Source organism: Lissotriton vulgaris, chromosome 3_1 (genome assembly GCF_964263255.1).
Source record: "Lissotriton vulgaris chromosome 3_1, aLisVul1.2, whole genome shotgun sequence".
Taxonomy (NCBI): domain Eukaryota; kingdom Metazoa; phylum Chordata; class Amphibia; order Caudata; family Salamandridae; genus Lissotriton; species Lissotriton vulgaris.
The window spans coordinates 1,101,994,940-1,102,015,186 of NC_141689.1; the positions used below are offsets into that span (position 1 = coordinate 1,101,994,940).

At 45.3% G+C, this 20,247-nt stretch overlaps 1 protein-coding gene across 1 annotated transcript in view; it reads right to left on the reverse strand.

The window, feature by feature from the left end:
- The window catches only part of LOC147727487 (alcohol dehydrogenase 1-like), a 241,734-nt gene that overhangs the window by 110,915 nt on the left and 110,572 nt on the right, over positions 1 to 20,247 (reverse strand). The window contains exons 3-5 of the mRNA XM_086961559.1: positions 13,849 to 13,990; positions 10,064 to 10,151; positions 9,755 to 9,974 (exon numbers count right to left, since the gene is read on the reverse strand). Of these exons, the coding sequence (XP_086817685.1) occupies positions 9,755 to 9,974; positions 10,064 to 10,151; positions 13,849 to 13,990 (450 nt within the window). The remainder of the gene's footprint in view (positions 1 to 9,754; positions 9,975 to 10,063; positions 10,152 to 13,848; positions 13,991 to 20,247) is intronic.

Genomic DNA, 20,247 nt, shown 5'->3' on the forward strand with positions numbered 1-20,247 from the left:
ACAGGTGGGACTGCGTAAATAGCCAAGTTTTGAGCATCTTCCTGAAGCTTAGGAGATTGTTGCATGATCGGATTTCCAGAGGAAGGGAGTTCCATAATCTAGGGGCCAGGGTGGCAAACCTGCATGCACCCTGGCGTTGAAGCTTGAAAGTCGGGGTGAACGAGAGGTTGAGGTTGGCGGAGCAAAGGTTGCAGGAGGGGGCTACCTAGGAAGGAGGCTTTTGATAAATTGGGGGCTTTGGCCGCAGAGGGACTTAAAAGTGATACAGGTCCACTTAAAAGCAACACATTGGGAAATTGGGAGCCAATGGAGTTTTCCTAACAGGGGTCTGGCAGATTGCCAGCGTGGTTGCTGGTGAATCAGTCTGGCTGCCTGGTTCTGGACCAGCTGAAGGCGTTTGCTAAGGAAGAGTGGGAGACCTAGGTAAATAGAGTTGGCATAGTCCAGGTGTGATAGTACTAGGGCTATCACAACCTGGATCAGGGCAGAGTAGGTGAACATGCGGCTGATCTTCCTGATCTTACAGAGCTGGGAGAAACAGGAGGACACAACCGTACCCACTTGGGTCTTCAGGGATAGGTCATTATTGATGATCAGCCCTAGGATTTTTTCCGAGGGTGATGGGATGGGCGGAGGGCCACGTTCTGTAGGCCAATAATATGGGCCCCAGAGGGTTTGGCTGTTACAGTTCAAGACTATCTCGGTTTTACTGGGGTTCAGCTTTAGATGGCTTAGGTCCATCCATTGGGGGATGTGAAGCATTGTTCCCTGAAACTCCCAAATTATTTCGGGGGAGTTGTCTATTGTAAAGATCAGCTGGAGATCATCCGCATAATTAAACGTGATGGTTTTAAATTCCTTGAAGGACTGGATCAAGAGTAAAAAAATACAAGTTGAACAGTAGGGGGGACAGTGAGGATCCCTGAGGGACCCCACATGTTGTAGAAAGTTTGGGAGCAGTAAAAGGGGCTAAGCATACTGCTTGAGTGCGGTCACTGAGAAAGGACCTGATCCACCTGTAAACCGAGTTGCGGATGCCAGCCTGTTTGACACGGTCTAGTAAGAATGTATGATCGACCGTGTCAAACGCGGCCGAGAGGTCCACCAGGACCAGGGCCTGAGGAATTCCTTTGTCGGCATTTCCTCATAGAGCATCCGATACTGCAAAAATGACCGTCTCGGTGGAGTGGGCAGGGCGGAACCCTGCTTGGGGAGGTGTCTTGGTAATCAGACTGCTCCACGAAGTTGGACAGATGAGTAGCAGCCATTGGCTTCAAGGTCTTTCGCCTGATAGGGGAGCAGGGGGATGGGCTTGTAGTTAGAGGGGTTTTGGGGGCCAGCTCCTGGGTTTTTTTAGGAGGTGGACTACGACTGCCTCTTTAAAGGCTTTGGGGACCCTGCCTTTAGATAAAGATTCATTGAGGAAGGTCAGGATAGGGAGCGAGTGGACCAAAAAGGCGTTCTTTAGAACATGCGGGGGGCAGCAGTCCTTTGGTAAACCGGATTTTACCCTGGACAGTAGAGCCTGCAGAGACTGCTCGTCTATTAGTGGAAAGTGGTCAAGGGGTTGAGAGTTGGGTATTGTGGTCGGGGAGTCTTCCTTGGGGCAAGAGACAGGGATACAAGCTTTAATAGTGGCAATTTTTTCCAAGAAGTATTTATTCAGGGAGTCACACATACTTGGGAGGCCGCAGGTTTGGGGAGGATTCTCTCCGTGTTGGATAGCTCGTTCACTATGGCGAAGATGTCCTTTGATTTATTGTTCGACTTTGCGAGAAGTGGTTTTGGCTGAGATAATAGCTTTTTTATAGTCTTTAAGGGAGGTCAAATACAGGAGTTTTGCTTCTGGGGCACAAGTCATTCTCCATTTCTCTTTTTTTGGCAGAGGTCTAGTTTGTTTTTGAGCCCTGAGCTCAGGGGAAAACCACTTCTGGGCTTCAGATCGGCGGGCAATTTTGAGTTTTTTTAGCGGTGCATGTTTGTTGCTGGCTGCTAGTAGCCAGTCTGAAACATTAGCTTCAGCCATGTCCACATCTGGATTGTCTGCAGGGGTGGAGCTTATGAGACTGTCCAGGAATGTTTGTTTATCAAGGGAGCTTCATTTTCTAATTAGGTCCCCTCGGACGCAGGGGACTTGCTGCGAGTCGGGATGGAGACGGTGAAGTTTAAGTGGTGGTCGGACCAGATGCATAGTTATATAATGGGTGTAGAGACCGTGGGTTTGGTAGTCCAAACCTGGTCCAGAATGTGGCCGTTGATGTGTGTGTGTTAGAACCGGGGTCTCTAGTTGGCAGGGGTATGCACTCTAGTCCAAGTAGGGACCACCGCTTCCGACCTGGTAGCTTGGCGCAGAGCAGCAAAGGCGTAACTTCAGAGGCAATGTGTAAAGTATTTGTGCAACACACACCAACAGTAAAACAGTAAATCACACACAAAAAGGGACACCACACCAGTTTGTATATAAAAATATAAATACCTTTATCTAAAAATCATGCAAGATCAACCATCAGGAAAATGCAGCTGTAGGCAAGATCAATAATCAGATACGAATCCCGTCTCCAGACAAGATCAATAATAAAGGTGAAGCCACTCGCATATAGGGGAGGTAACGTTATCCCGATCTAGAAATTGTGCAAGATAACAAGGATGTAATAAGGCTCCACAGGTATATATATGATCAAAAAGGGGTCAGTGGAAATGTCTTTGGGGATGTAAAACAGTATTCCTTATTCAGGGGGGAGAAAAAGAACAGTCCCTCTAATGCAGTAGCTTGTGTCACTGTGGTGGAACAGTTCTTTGCATTGAAGACTCACAGAGCTGAAATCCGCCTGGGTCCCACTAGGGACAATACGGTAATGTTATCCTTCGGTGTGGGGGGGGGGGGTATCAGACACAGGCCGTAATGAGCACTTAAAGCGGGGCCCGCAACTGCCTCCGTGCCCCACCCGCCTTCAGCCCGCAGTCTTGTAGTCGCAGTCCCAAGCAGTCCACTATTAATGAGGCTCCCCCCGTCAGTCAGCAACCGCCCGCACGACCTCCAACTTGGACTATAGACCAGATGGTCCCCGCCAGGCCCGCTATGCAATCACAGGGCTCTTGCTTGCCTGAGGCGATCCCTGGCCCCGGCCTTCACACACGGCCCACGCAGACTCCGCTTCCGGGACACAATTGCTGCTGGCCCCCAGCCCGCCCTGAGGCAGCGCTCCACACGGCAGCATAGCGCTGGCTCTTACCTGGGGGTGAGGGCGAGGCTGGCATCCATTGGGGGCTTCTCTTGGCTCCAGGGCACCCTCCGGCCGTCGGCTTCCCTTTCCAGCCGGCGCTGGGGAAGCCCTTGAGGCAACCACCAATCCCAGCGCGGCCCTTCAATGACGAGTAGGGAGTCCTGGAGGCTTAGGGCCAATCACAGCGCGGCCTGGGGGTGACGTCCGTGAGGCAGGAAAAGGCCTCCCAAGGCTCCCGGGCCGCTGGCGGTGCTTTCAACGGCGGTCCTGGTGTCCTCTGACTCGGGCCCCTGGCGGTGATGGTCACAAGATTCCTGATGTTCTCCGGAAGGGCAGACACTCGCGCTCACCGCCCCGGGGTGATTTCAATGAGGCACACAGTCTCCCTTTTGAGCAGCGCTTCGGTCCTGGCACAGCGCTTCAGTTACCCCACAGCGCTACGTAGTCCAGTGAGTTCCTGGGCAGTGATGGTTTATGGGCGATAGTCTTGCAATCCCCAGCACTGCAGAGGCAGCTCAAGTAGCAAGGATCACGGGGCAAGCGGTGCTGGGGGCAGGCACAGCGGTGCAGGGCAAATCTTGAGAGTGTTGTTGTGGCGGTTCCAAAAGGCAGTCTTTAAAATGCTGTGGTCCAAGGAATGGAAGTTTCCTTTTACTTAAAAAGGGTGCAGTCCCGAAAATAAGGCCGTCCTTCTGAAAGTGGTGGAGACACTCTGGAGGTGATGATGCAGTCTCCCATGCAGGGCTGGATCAGCAGACAGTAAGGCAGCTCAGCAGGTTGTGGGGCAGCAGTTCTTTGGAGCAGTCACCCTCCTTCCCAGTGGCAATCCTCTTGCGCAGCAGTCCACACTCCAGAAGGGATGCTTACAGGTCCAGCAGTGTAGCAAGAAAGTGAGGCCAGGACCCTCCCTTATATATCTTACAGTCCAGGAGCTAGAAAGTGGTGGAAGTCTCTGGAAGGGTCTGGGGGCAGGGGCTTCTGGAAGAGTCCAGGGAGTGCTGGTATGTTCCCTGCCTTCCCTGACCTAGCTGTCACAGTGACGAGAGACAGGCCGTTAAGGCTACAGTGGGCAGCCCATCACGGCTCATCCCAGGGAAGAAGGTGTGAATCACCACTCTCACCTCCATACCCAGGGAGGCTATCAGTATGCAGAGGGGAGGGGGGAGTCTGCAGAGCCTAATCTAAGTGTAGGCAGGAAAAGGTCCACTTTATAAAAGTGGGGTCCCTAGCGTAGTAATGCCCAAACCCTATATATCTTTGGAAAGGGTTCCCCGCCCAGAGTCCAACAAGACCAAACATGACAGACTTATTAGGTCCCTGTCAGAAGTTAACCCATAAGGGGAGGTTCCCAATATTAGCCTATGGAGAATTAGCCTTACTGTGGTAGCAGTGGCTTGTTGCAGATATGCCAGCCTCACAAGGTTTTAGGGGAGAGCACCTGCACCTCAGCACTGTTTAGCAGTGGTGAAGCACCCAGAGTCCTAAGTCCAACAAACTGTAATGTAAAAATGGGAGGCAAAAGGGCAAAAATGTAGGGGAGACCACCCTAAGGCTGACAGGTCTAACAGTGTGGCTGAATAGATATGGTAGGTGAACTTGAGGTTAGAAAGAAGTTCCAACAGTTCGGTGGCATGAGGTCCAGGAGAATCATCGTTGCACCAGTAGTTAAGGTCACCAAGTAGAAGTATTTTTGCGTAATCCATGACCAAGTTTGCCAGCTGCTCACTCAGTAAGAGGGGGAATGATGGCATATGTTGTATATTAGGGCACAGATTAGAGTCAACTTTAATAATCATGTTGTCAGCTGCAGGGAGATTTAAGGAGGACATAAAAGTGAAGATGTGGTCTTTATGGATGATGACCGCCACTCCGCCACCTGCTTTTCCTGGGATCCGGTTGACATGTAAAATGTAATAGTTGTGGGGAAGCGCGGCCAGAATGTCAGGGGTAGAATCAAGGTTTAACCATGTCTCAGTAATAAAAAAGATGTCAGGCTTATCTGATAGAAGGAGGAGAAAGATGTCTAACTGATGTTTGACAAGGGAGCGTGTGTAAAGGTAAAGGATATGTAAGGTGGTATTTTTGACTTGCACAGGAGTGGGTTTCTAATTTTGGCAAGAGTTGGTAGGCGGGAGCCTTTGGGATGTGCTCTGCTTTAGTAAGATTCCAGTGTGTTTGAGAGTTGTGCGTGGGTAGCTGGGCAGAGAGTAAGGTCTGCCTGATGTACGCTTCTCAGATCCTCCGAGGAGTAGGCGGTGGTTTGTGCAAGGGGACTGGCCCCTGGGCCCGACCTGGCGCCGACGGGTTTCCCTTTGGCACGCCTTTGGCGCGCCACTGGCGCACCCGCTGCACTAGTCTGCTGCGCTTCCACACCGTGTGGGACATAAAAGCAATTCCCTGCCTCCGGCTTCTCCCCCAACCGGCATGATTGGCTAAGGCCGAAGGGTGTGCTGAGGAGGGAGCAATGGATCTGAGCACGATGTGTGCGGTAAGATTCTAAGTAGTAATTACTTAGAATCCACAAGTAGCAGCAGAGTTCAGTGTAATTTTTAACACAATTTTTAAAAAGCGAGCAAGCACGAATTTACATTGGTCCACCGGGTAGCGGCACCATGGCTAGAGTGCCCGCTCCTGCACTGTGTGAGACTTAAAAGCAATTTCTCGCCTCCGGCTCCTTCCCCACCCGGCGTGATTGGCTAAGGCCAAGGGGTGTGCTGAGGAGGGAGCGAGGGATCTGAGCGCGATGCGTGCGGTAAGATTCAAAGTAGTAATCATTTAAAAACCACAATGAAGGATGGCCTTGCTATCTGTTTTAGAACCCTGCTGTTTGATGTGATTGCTTTCATTCCTATTCTTGTGCTTGCCCTACCCAGGAGCTACTAATGTTATGAATACGGAAACATTTAATAGAAAGTACATGGCAGTCGACCTAAGATGGTAGTCGAACTAAGATGGCAGTTGTTTAAAAGCAACAACCTCTATTTATTTGGATATACGTGATGCATTCATCTTAGGATCCAATTTATTTTCCAATATTTTGTTTGCGATCGGTGGGCAGATCCAAATACACTTTCGTTCAAATTATGTTCCATGTTTGTTTATGAGGTCTGATTTAGGTTGCTTTTACTTATGTCAGCTTATACAGAATGGGAATTTCCTCCATGCAGCCACATTACAAGTCACCTGAGAGACCTTCACTGACTATCAACAAAAGAATTATCTTAAACTCCTCAGGCACACCTGCAAAGTCCTCCACAACGCCGGATGTATATACCTCAACCACCGCCTCCTCTTCATCACTCCCATCTCAGCTCTTCCCATCCCATAGATGTGCAAGATGACAGCTGGAGGAAGATCATTCTCCTACATCACTGCAAAGACCTATAACTCCCTGCCTCTACATCTCAGGCAATCACCGTCACTGCCTCAATTCATTAAGGACCTCAAGACCGAACTCTTCAACTGAACTGCCGCTCTACCCTCCCCCCTCAGCGCCTTGAGACCCTAACGGGTTAGTAGTGTCGCTATAAAAGAATCCTGATTGATTGATGGAAAGATTTGGAAATGCCTTCCATGCAATTGACTGAGAAAATAGTTATTCCTCAAGGAAATTGTTGTTGATAGCTCACAAATGGTCTCTGTTGGATCCAGTTGTTGGAATCTGGATTTTCACTAAAAATAACTCTGTATTAAAAGTAAACTCTCTTGATTACAATTACACTTTGAGGGCAAAACTCGTAATGAATAGTGTCAACTTGTTTCAGTTGTGGTTTTAATGTAACCACTAGGCTTGTTTTACATAAATGAAGCAAATATAAATGATGCAATATCTAACAACCCATATGGCACCACAGTATGCTGCAGAAAATGTATGAATGATTCAAGAGTCAGATATCTGTAATGCTAGGGTAAAAAAACGGTGGAGACAATTGAAAAAAAAACTCTTTTTTCTGCTTTCTCTAACTATCTTCATGCATAACCTTTCTACTTGCTAAGAGATGGAAAGTGGTTAGTGCCAGTAGAGAGAGGTAGGTAACATAAAGGTTGGCTATTTTGTTATAAATTAAACTACAGAGGTTGCATTTACAATGTATACATTTTCACACGGTTGTAAATGGAATGCACAAAAGAACTACAAGAGTACTCCTAGGAAACAGTGACAGTCAATGCTTTCCAAGCATCCGCCTGCAGCCCTTGGTGAATTCCACCAAAACTGCTAATTTACTCCTAATATATGAAGAACTCTATGAGAATTTTTTTTTCTTTTTTGTGCATTTGGCTCTGTACATGCTATATAATGATCCTGATTCTCAAATCTCAAATGTGTTTGAATAAATATGACCACATCACCCTCACCCTCATGGAACTACACTGGCTCTCTTTGCCAAACCTCACCATCTTCAAAACCAGCTGTATAATTTACAAACCAGTGTGACCAGCAGCTCCGCTTATTTTGCAGACAAGCTCACCACCTCTGGTGGCTTCCAGCACACCCATAGCCAGATAACCATGAGATTGGAGACTAGAAAGTGAAAAGAAAACAAAGCTAGCCTTTTCGGTCTACGGAACCAGGTTGTTAAACCATGTCCTCTTATCCGTCAAGGTATGTATGTAAAAAATTTCCTAGGTAGTCTCAATAGTAGACAACAAATTATGTGGACCCAGTAGTAATAGGAAAAGGCAAACAATTTAAAAATGATCAAACAGTCATTAAAAAATAAACATGTTTTTAATATATTTGATAAAAATCATATAAAAAACCAGAACATTGTATTTATATGACAGTACAGTAAAATTATGTGCAATTAATACATACACTAACACAGTATACAGTCTTTATACATAAAACGGACACCATCTAAATATCAGTGGTGTCTACAACCAGGGTGAAGAAACATCCGTCAAGACCACCCCAATGTTGCTTCAACGATTGTATTGCCTTTGGCCATGTAGAGGACTCCACTGCCTTTAGGCTAGGCTTGTATTATACAAGTACTACGTACAAATATAAAACATACATATATACAAACTCTGGGTGTGTGGGTTTTCCTATACTAAATGCCACTCTAATGTTGGATGTTCCAACACATGGGCATTATTCTCTGCGTTCGTGAGACTAAGGACAGTCAAAGCGAGTGTTCCCAGGGGAGTGTCCCAAATGTGATTAGGTCTTACTGGGCCAGATGTTGGAAGCCTAATACCGGTCGGTAATGGCCAAAATTACCAAATTTCGGCCGTTACCGACCGGTATTAGGCATTTGAGATGTAGGGGTCTAATTTAAGGATTCGGAAATTTACCGAATCGGTAATTTAAGGAATCTGTAAATAACCGAATTCTTAAATACCGATTCGGTAAATTACCGAATCCTTAATGTAGGAAGCACTCAAGGGAGTGCTTTTCACTTGTAAGGATTCGTTATTTACCACCGACTACAAGTTGGTGGTAAATAACGAAAACCGTTAAAAAACCAAGTTTGTGCTTTTTTAACAGTGCCATGTGGCAGACATACATGCCCTTAGGGCATGTATGTGTGCCACATGTGCACCCATGCACTATTCAGGGGTGCAACAGGGTGTCAATGTGACACCCTGCCACCCTTGTAAGTCTACCCCCTATTACCGATTCGGTAATTCTCATTCATTACTATGGGCTTCCAGGCCCATAGGAATGAATGGGGAATACCGAATGGGTAAATACCGAATCGGTATTTACCGAATTTTACCGATTCAGTAAAATTTACCGAATCTTTAGCTACATACCATTTACCGATTCTAAAATACAGAATCGGTAAAATTCGGTATTTTAGAATCAGTAAATGATATTTACCAACATCTGGTCCCCTATGTTTTTATTTATTAAAGTGGATTATGCTGCTGTTCCCTTAAAAGCCTATTAACAACCTCATCTGGAGTTTGGCAGATGCAGCAATCTGTCAAAAAACCGTTAGATGTTCCGTCTGCTAAGCTCCTGGTCTCCCGCTCTTTTAGAATTTGGGGAAACCCCAGGTTTCTGTTAGGAGAGCATATGGTGACTGCCGGCCAACGCTTAAGACTGATGACCCATCAACCACTTGGACATTTGCCAGTGTATGACAGAAAGTCTGCCCTATTGGGGGTAGCCATTCTTTCAGAACGTTTTCCTTTTAAGGACCAGGGAAGAAAACCAAAGAAATGACCCAATGCCCTGGGAGAAAAATCCAACAAAACAGGGACATGTCTTTATTTGTTTGCGCTTAGGGAATTTTCGTTTGAAAAACAAAAACATTGCTGATGTTGCAGATGAAACATGGCGCTCAGCAAAGTCATTCCTTCAGTGTAGCCGCAGCAAGAGCAGGTCTGCTGAAGGCACAGATTCTCCTTCTGCCGAGGTATCCAAGGAGGGACGGGAACCTGCCAGGACAGTGAAACTTCCCTTTGCTGGCCTGGCGGAACACCAGATTTCTCTCCATACTGTAAATGAAGCCTTATAAGTTCACAAACTTTAGGACTGATTTTGAGAGAAATGTAAGATTAGAAGGGGTCATTCTTACCTTGGCTGTTTTGACCACACACCCGTATCCTGTAGAAAACCCGCATCCAAGGAGACAGGCCTTATCAGCAGGGGCGGCAGCATCGACTTTTACCACAGCACTTTCATCAACGACGGTGTACTCAGTAAAGGTGCTAGTGCACACAAAGTGGTGAACCAGTTTCCCCTTGCAGGTAAACCTGGTGGTTCCGTCACGCATCAGACCACGAAATGAAGGAGCGCTGTTCAAGAGACAGTCATGTTATTAGACCTTCAAAAGTATTTGATTAACCATTTATGCACCTGCATACAGAGAACGCCATAAACTTACTCGTTCCTGACGCAAAGATTGTTCTTTGGATTTTTGCAGTTCTTGCACACTCCACATTGGGGAACAGGCAGTGGGACGACTTTGTCACCTACAACAAAAACAATAATGTTTATTATTTCCGCTTTTATCTACACGAACAAAAACGTCATTGTTGTGTCAAACATTTTTTATATGACATTGCCTAACGCTGAATATTTAAAGGAAAACAAACGAAAAAAATGTGCACAAGTTTGATAATTGTGAGCATGATATGCCGCAAACTGGATGTAGAAAAGGGGGCATACAGAACTTGTCCACCCCGACAAAGTGCACAAAGCACGACCCTAGGGCTCATCAAATCATATACTCAAATTATTAAACTTCACAATTATCGTTCAACATTTATTTTGCTTGCTTCACAATTATCAACTGCGATCGCCATTACTTATAGCTAATCTTACATGAATCAACCAACAAGATTGTCAAAATGTTACAGAGTACATATTGCAATAATGTATATCACATTGTGGAACAACGCTACAATCTGAAGTTGTATTCCATGCCTCACTCTCAATGTATTTCGGGAAACCCCTTCGTCAGGGGACCCCTAGAAATTACAAATAACGAATGTATTCAATACTGATGTAAGCACAGAAACAAAAGAGGCCTGCCCAAGCCCCACTAAATATACTGTGTATGTACATGCTGTTGTTAAGATGTCCCAAGTATAACCACCTATGCTCTCCCACATGTTCATAAGATTCGTGGGAAAAAAAGCCATGCACTCCAACCACTGTATGCACCTTTACTGATCCATGTTACATGCCCGATTGAGCAATCCAACAGAATAATCCTCCTTCCTACACGTGTCAGGGGTTGCTTTTATTCATTTCAGGTTGGCTGGATGGTATTTTACCGATCCAAAGCTGTAATACTGTGCCTGGAGTGGTAAAAGGCTTTGGCCATTTTACAGCTCGGCATGGATAGCACTGGGCTAATCCTATGCATAAAGACTTTGCTGTAGAAATGGCAAAATACTTTGTCCCATTTTATCTCTGTGTGGATGGCACTGTGCTAATCCTACGCTTAAAGACTTTAATAGAAAAGCAGACATTTGAAGAGAGAAAATGTAGTGTGTCGCTGGTGTTGATAGTGCTCTATACTGGAGCTGCTTGCCACCTAAACTTGAGAACTACCTAGATTTCTAGGCTTCTTTTTTTTATATATATACTGGTGCTTGTGCCTATGATTACACTGTCAGCTGTTTTTATAGAGTGCATATTGAGTTTTTTATGATGTCTTTTATTTAATATTTTTATTATTATCAGAGTTGTCTTTATTGCACATTTCTAATATAATGAATTCTGTATTTTATGCTTTTATGATTGGTTTCTGAATTGACTAAAGCTTGAGAACTGAACAGTGTTACAGGCTCGCTAGTAGTATTTAATGTGCACAGGGCAGATGTAGTGCACTTTACTAGGGACTTATAAATAAATTAAATATGCTAGTTGGGAATAAGCCAATGTTATCACATTTTTGGAAGAGAGCGCATGCACTTTAGCACTGGTTTTCTCCTCGTTGCTCCTCCCTTATACCTCCCCTGGGAGGCGTAGGTTTTTGACACATTCCCAGGTTGAAAAAAAATCTTAAATCTGATAATGTGTCAAGTGCCATGGGTGTTATGTGGGAACACTCACACTAACGCCCATGGAATGCCTCCCATTCAAAGGGTGAGGCAACGCAGCGACTTTCACTTCATTGCCTCAGTCCATATCTACAAGGCCATGTAAAGCCATCCAAGATAGCTTAACGTGGCCTTATAGCTATGGCCCTGCAGTGTGCGACACAGGACCATCACTAAAAGTGACATTCCCGCAGTGCAAGGGTCTTGTAACTGAGACCGTACATATATACTGACCCTGCCTGTCCTGCTCTAAGAAATGTCAAATACACTGAAACATTTTGTCACCGATTTCAAGTGTTTCATTTGTATTTAGCCCCCAACAATACTTGTCTTAATAATCAAACGCTTGAGTGAGGTCTCTGTATAAATTGAAGATATTAACTTTTTCAAAAGATTTTTTAAATGGAACTGAAACCCTTCAGACACCAGTTCCACTGTGGCTGCTCAATATAAATAAGGTAAAAGCATTGAAGAGCTATTGCCTTTGCCAATGCATTTACTCTCTTAGATAGTTTAGATAGTTACTGTGCATTTGCATACATCACCTATTTTGGAATGCATTTAAGGAATTCCAAATAAAAAGCACTTCTCAATGACCACTCTGCATGCCCAGGTGCTGCAGCCATCATGGAATGCTTTTTCTATCATAACCATCATAGAACAATGTGTTATTAATGCATAGCAAAAAACTACACTACAAGTCCATACCTGCCAACTTGAAGAACAATTTCACTGTGTGAGGAGGGGCGGGGCCTCATGCTTAGAAGTACCTAGGAGGCCCTTTTGAACCCCACCAGACCCAAAGCCACCTCCTCCCCGGAAGAAAAAAAAAGCTTGTGGAGGCTGATGCCGATGTCCTGTGGTCCCCATAATGGATGTATGTCGTTACAACGCATGCCTTTTACACGCATGCCTTTACAACGCAGGTTTTACAATGCAAGTCGTTACAAAGACTTGCGTTGGTGGCGCTGGATAGTGAATAGTTTCATTTACTATTCCAACTCCAGTTCCCGTGGATAGTAGGGAAGATTTTGGATAGTAAATTAAACTATTCCCTATCCTATAGTGCCCTCCAGCGCAAATCGTTGTAACGACTTGCGTTGTAATTCCTGCGTTGTAAAGGTACTGCATGGAAAAAGTTTTGTTGTAAAGGATGTTTCCCCCCGTAATGGACTTCGGCAGTTCAAAGCCTCAAGAAACAAGCTGGAAAACCACTATTTACAGTGATTTTCAGCTTGTTTTACCTGCCACTGTGTGATATCGGCTCCTCACCTGTAGACACGTGTGATGGGAGCGATATCATGTGTCATACTGCTGCACCATGTGAGTTGGCAGGTATGCATGTCATTCTAGAGTGCATATATCTATTCACTCATGCACACATCGGCGGTAATGAAAGAACGGTTAAAACTTTTTTAAAGATAGTAGGCAACTGATACAACTGATGCAGCGAGCGGCATTTGGAGCATGAGGTGACTGTGGGGGAAGCAATCACTGGGAGGGCTTCATTTTAATTAAAGAGAGTGGGGCAAGGAAAGGAGGGGCCATGTGGGGGAGAAAATAGTTCCTCATGAACTACAAAGCAAGGTCTTGACATCAGCAGTGGACGTTTGCGAATCAAAAGCAGGTGAGGCTGAATTGCTCCTAGCTTGGGGACAACACAAGCATAGGGAAAGCAATCTAATGAGGAGAAGGGAATCGAGATTGACAAGAAAGCCACAGAATCTTGAGCATGGGGTGGGCACATATCCTAATCTAAGTTTATATGGGATACAATAGGTCTGCTGCCAACAGTCGGTAGGCGAGTCCTAAAAATGGATATTGCTTACACATAATGCTATTGACCATGAAACCACCAGAGTGTTGCAAGCTCACCGGCGCTGGCTAATATCTACAAAGAACATTGTTAGGCTAAAACATGGTTTCCCATAAAGAAGCTCTCCTTCACTCTCCATCGTGGCCAAAGCAGTTGCTCTCCTCTCTTGACATACCAGCCTCAAAAAACAGTCTGCTAATGCGAATGCATGGAATACAGAAAGTTTTTGGAAAACATCCTTTAAAGATCTGATGGAAATTATTGCGACGGATATAATAAAATATGTTGAGACTTTCTGCTCACCTGTTTTAATCCCAATGACTCCTTCTCCAACACTTTCAACAATTCCAGATCCTTCGTGGCCCAGAATCACTGGATATTGCACGCCACTAATCTCGCCTTTAATAACATGTTCATCTGTACGGCAGACCCCGGTGGCCAATATCTGTAAAATAAGTCATCAGAGTACATGTGTATAAAATAGAATGACTTAGATGCCCAGAAATTATATGCACAAAAAGTCATAAATGGGTAGAATTTCCTGATGTCTATTCAGAGAATGAGGATAAGCAGATCTTACTACCCGTAGAGTGTAGAATTGATCACTGGAGTAAATCCCTGCCCAGTGGTAGGAAAGAATGTTTTAAAGTGATTTTTTAATCAAACAACTGTGAGCACTCAGACTTTTCCCATTTCCTCTATGCTCCCACTCAAAGTTTTTGCTTAAAACCATAAAATTATAGCCATAAGTTCATGTATAGATTTATTATTTTGTTGTGAAGATGTCCTATGGGTTTTAAAACATAATTATGAAGACTTTGATTATACTGCCACTTCCATGATCCATGTAGAGAGTTAGTGGCCCACTGGAATTACATGGTCCACAGTACATCCACAGACAAAGTAAGCTTCACAGACTCCAGCAGCTGCTGAGTGATCAAAAATATCCAGGTGTAAATCGAGGCGAAGAATGAGGAATTATGGGGGAATTGGCAATTGCTCCAGTAATTGCTAATTTCTCAGAGAAATCTCAGAGTTCACCTTGTAATCTCGGTTTACTCTGCCCACTGGAGATACAGGTACCTTTGGGGGCATATTGAAAAGCTCCTTGTGCCACCGGAGTGTCACTTATTTTGATGCTCCAGTTATGCACAGTGCAGGCCTATATCTACAAAGCCATGCAAAGTCAGTCCACGTGGCTTTTCATGGACTGTGTAGAGAAGGTCTACAAGGCCTTGTAGATAAGGTGTAAGGCCACGCAGCATAAGGGAGGGCATTGCCTTACATTACGGCAGGGAGGCGTGCCACAGGTGTTGCTGTGGGTATGCTCACACAACACCCATGGATTTTGACACTGCCCAACATTTACAACACACCATAAATATGAGGCAGCACCAAAAACGTATGCCTCATATTTATGCCTCCCCAGGTCAGGCATACCGAGGAGAAATGTTTATATTTCTTCAGATTTGTCCTCCTTCCACATGTGCTGCATTCTGAAGCACAGAGAATGCAGAAAACACCTCTTGAGATTGTGTTTATGCACGAAGGTGCAAAGACACCCTTGCACCATGACACAATTGTGCCTGCGTTGGTGCATGGCTGTACTTTTTGTGGCACCGCTGGCTGAAAGGACAGAACTGCACCATATTTTGAAAATACGGTGCTTTTCTCTCCTTTTGAAGGGGCGCAGGGCAGTGCAGTAAAATGACTTGCGGCGCTGCCCTACGCCAATTCTTCACAAATAAGCCCCTTGGCATTTAGAAATCGTGGTTAGGGGGGCGGACCTAATGAGGTTAAGTCTTTGCCTCTCCCTAGCACGAGTGTGTATGTTTCCGCCAATCAAGCACTATCTTGTTCTATCTACGTAGCTTTAATTTTAGCCACAACACGTGTACTTAAAGCTCTTTTTTTCTACTAACATGCTGAGCTGTTTGGGAGTTTTTTCCGTTATACCAAACACACGGATCATTAAGGTAACGCTTTGGAAGAAAAGATTAGCATAATCGATTTAAGAAATCAGAATGTTCTTCCAAAACTCTTCATTTCCAACGAAAAAAGAAGTTGCCCATTTGATTTCTATCATTAGCAACATGCCTCTCACATACATAGCAGCACCCTTTTATCTAACTAAACTCATGTTGTCTTTCGCTTCTTGGCTCACTAGAGTCATATGCAATTAACAGTGTGCATTGTTGGGTCTGGCTAGACTGTGCGGCTGTCTGTAACAAATATTGTTACCAGTCCTTTAAAATATGCTTAAAGTGGGCTTTGGCTTCACCTAGAGTAGCATTACTCACACCTCGTGCTATTGGCTGTCTGGTGTGTCATTTCACCTTCCAGGAACGGCTTCCACTGGAATGCTTGAGGGGTTATTGTACATCTGAAAAGTACACTCACTCATCATGCAATGATGCAATGTTCATCACATTCAGTTCATAATCTTCTATATGCATTACACATATAAATCAACTCTTCTAAGTATACATGTCTCTATTATTAGCAATAGGGTGGACTTTAAAGAGATAAACAGTATTTGTCAATGCAACAAACAGCATTTGTGTATGTCTGTTTTTACATGCTTTCGTACACTAAAACCAGACTATTGGACTCCTCGATGCTTGTCTCTCTCTGTCATACATATTAAAAATACACTTTAAAACTATGCCTTTGGTAAAATAAAAAAATTAAATAAAGAAAATCACTTAGTTACCATCTCCAACTCCTGTGACTTCATAGTTTAGAATCTGAGATGTGAATGTTTTAATCTCCGGCAAAGAAGTGCAAAAGAGAAAAAAACGGTATCAGGCATGATCCATCTGTGCACCCAGAATCAGTGCCTTTACAGTGCTTAAAAGAACAGTATAAAGGCAGTGATCACTGCCTGGGCACAACTTAGTCTAACCGGACAAGCCTATGAATACATTTGACACCATCACTCACAAATGAAATCATCGCATTGAATGCATCTATTATCAGCTATTTCATTGGTCTGTAACCGATGCCACCACTGTTTCACCAGGCCTTGCTGTTGGTGGAAGAGGTACTTGCTCTCACCTGAACCTAAGCCAAAATCTCATGGCCTTTCTTTTCAAAAGGATGTCCTCCGGTCCTCCCACAGATAGGCAAAACAAGATGATCACCTCCTTCGCTTGGATGGGGAGAACAGGGACGACTGGCAAGTAAAGAGGTTGAAGAAACAAGTGATGGAGTGTTGAGATCCCAGAACATAAAAGGACTCATCTGTAATACGTCAATTAGTTAAGTTCCAGGAACCTGAGCTGATTCTTCAATGCTGAATGTCACCGTCTGTCCATTTGCTTGTTAATGGAGAAATTAGAAGCCCTCAATCAGTGCCTTGAGACCCTCACAGGTGAGTAGCTGCGCTATACACACTCCTAATTGATTGAGTTTAGTGCCCAGAAGATTACTTTTCCATTGAGTTTCGGTTCAATGCGATGGTGCTCTCTTGACCTAGCGCCTCTGATTAATTCAATGGAAAAGGTCCGGCCTTATGGTGCATTATGTTAACCTGCCCTTCAAGGGCATGTCTTATGTCACTTAGTGGTGCAAAGAAGGTGCCAATATTTCATTAGGAGTGATGCCTACCCTGACTCCATGCTGTCCATCCTCAGGCTGAGGTTCTGCAGTGCTGATGTGACACTGGTAAGAGGCTGCATGGGTGCGAAATTGAGGGCTGTCTGGACCCCCTGCTGTAAGTTGGTCCTGTAGGCATCCATTGATGCCTATAGGACCAACTTTTCAAAGGGCGCCAGATGCATTTTGGGTGCCAGGAAAGGGAAGCTAAACCAGTGGCCTGCTTCTCACAGTGTTGCTATGCAACAATGTCATTTCAGCATTTTTTTATGGTATAAAAGGGTAGGATGACACTGACACAGCGTGTTTTTTTGTACAGATTGGTGTTACCAGATGGCAGATGGTGACCAAGGATGTCGATAATTTGTCCCTGCTGCAAAGGATTCAGTATTCTGCAGTCAAATGGCTACTGGCTTGTGAGGTGATGGATGTAGTCTTGTAAAATGTTCAAGAGTTACCAGAAACTCATGCAAAGGGCAAACCTATCATTGTTCTGTATGAGAAAAATTAGACTTTTGCATTTTTAACACTGGGCAGTACTTGAGCGTGCAGAATATTAGCATGCAATAATTGTGCATGTTTTGATGGTTCCTTTCATTGGGTATTAGGTACATGGGATTGGTATGCAGGTGGCACTACACATACCGCAGGAAGGGAATCCTAGGTTTAATCACGTGACAGACAAAGTCAAAAAGGCAAGCTTAAGTGTACATTCGGAGTAATGCACGAGTGGGTTTTAAGAACTCAATTCCCTTTTTGAAAACTCTAAGTATTATTTCCTGCACCTCCTTGTTCACTTCCATTGAAGCCTGAGTCCTGGGATTGTGTCCAAGATAACCTATGCTTCTGCATTAATAGGCACATCTTTATTGTATTGTATTGTATTGTATTGTATTTATTATTTATTACGCGCAACTGTCACCCTATGGGTATCCTAAATCTCAGTGAGATTTAGCACGTGGCAGGCTTGTAAGTACCTGGGGATACTCTTGTCTTTTAAAAAAAATTCACATAGGAAAGAGTACCTTCCTGCATGTGGACAGAAGTTCATACAAATCGCTCCGTTCCTTTCGAAAACAACACTTGACTTAAATATTCATTTCCATATACGTGCTTTGGCTTTGACATGCTTCCCCAGAAAGAGTACCATAACACCACTCCCAACGAGTGCTTCAGCTTCCTTCAGCCGGCTTAAGATCCCACCCTTAATAGTTGCGAAAGTAATTTTAAAATGGAGAACCAATAGTACACCAGGGGCTAATGGCCTGCCTTCAGAAAACTGATCAGCATTTTTGTAGCAGCGCAATAAGCAATAAAAAAAAAAAAGATACTATTAGCCAGTATGTTACAACCATCATGGGAGGGGGCATATAGTTCCCATTCACAAACAAGCATTGGAAATGCAATAGGTCTCGCAGCATTAGAGTTAGTGCTTTTAGAATTGTTTATGGGTTTTTTGTTGTAAATCTTTTGCATTTTTATTTTTTGTAGGCAATGTTAAAGAATTACAAATCAAAAAAGCAATAAACAATTGTAAAAGGTTTAACTAAAAATCCTCTGAGACCTATTGCACTGTGTGAGGGTGAGGTGTTGAGGGTGAGTGAGGGTGAGGGTGAGTGAGGAGTTGAGGGTGAGTGAGGTGTTGAGGGTGAGTGAGGTGTTGTGGGTGAGTGAGAGTGAGAGTGAGTGAGGGTGAGAGTGAGGGAGGGTTATTGTGAGTTAGGGTGAGGTGTTGAGGGTGGGTGAGGGTGAGGGTGAGGTGTTGAGGGTGAGTGAGGATGAGTGAGGGTGAGTGAGGGGTTGAGGGTGAGTGAGGGTGAGTGAGGGTGAGTGAGAGTGACTGAGTGTGAGTGAGTGTGAGTGAGGGTGAGTGAGGGTGAGGGTGAGGTGTTGAGGGTGAGTGAGGATGAGTGAGGGTGAGTGAGGGGTTGAGGGTGAGTGAGGGTGAGTGAGGGTGAGTGAGAGTGACTGAGTGTGAGTGAGTGTGAGTGAGGGTGAGTGAGGGTGAGTGAGGGTGAGGGTGAGGTGTTGAGGGTGAGTGAGGATGAGTGAGGGTGAGTGAGGGGTTGAGGGTGAGTGAGGGTGAGTGAGAGTGACTGAGTGTGAGTGAGTGTGAGTGAGGGTGAGTGAGGGTGAGTGAGGGTGAGGGTGATTGAGAGTGAGTGAGGGTGAGGTGTTGAGGGTGAGGGGTTGAGGGTGAGGTGTTGAGGGTGAGGTGTTGAGGGTGAGGTGTTGAGGGTGAGGTGTTGAGGGTGAGGTGTTGAGGGTGAGGTGTTGAGGGTGAGGTGTTGAGGGTGATTGAGTGTGAGTGAGTGAGGGTGAGGTGTTGAGTGTGAGCGAGTGAGGGTGAGGTGTTGAGAGTGAGTGAGGTTGAGGTGTTGAGGGTGAGGGTGTGAGGTGTTGAGGCTGAGGGTTTGAGGGTGAGGGCGAGTGAGGGTGATGGGGTGAGGTGTTGAGGGGGTGAGGTTGAGGTGTTGAGGGTGAGTGAGTGAGCCTGAGGCTGAGGTGTAGAGTGTGAGTGAGAGTAAGAGTGAGTGTGATTGAGTGTTTCAGTGTTAGTGAGGTTGAGGTATTGAGGGTGAGTGAGGGGTTGTGGGTGAGTGAGAGTGAGAGTGAGTGAGGGTGAGAGTGAGGGAGGGTTATTGTGAGTTAGGGTGAGGTGTTGAGGGTGGGTGAGGGTGAGGGTGAGGTGTTGAGGGTGAGTGAGGATGAGTGAGGGTGAGTGAGGGGTTGAGGGTGAGTGAGGGTGAGTGAGGGTGAGTGAGAGTGACTGAGTGTGAGTGAGTGTGAGTGAGGGTGAGTGAGGGTGAGTGAGGGTGAGGGTGAGGTGTTGAGGGTGAGTGAGGATGAGTGAGGGTGAGTGAGGGGTTGAGGGTGAGTGAGGGTGAGTGAGGGTGACTGAGAGTGACTGAGTGTGAGTGAGTGTGAGTGAGGGTGAGTGAGGGTGGGTGAGGGTGATTGAGAGTGAGTGAGGGTGAGGTGTGGAGGGTGAGGGGTTGAGGGTGAGGTGTTGAGGGTGAGGTGTTGAGGGTGAGGTGTTGAGGCTGAGGTGTTGAGGGTGAGGTGTTGAGGGTGATTGAGTGTGAGTGAGGGTGAGGTGTTGAG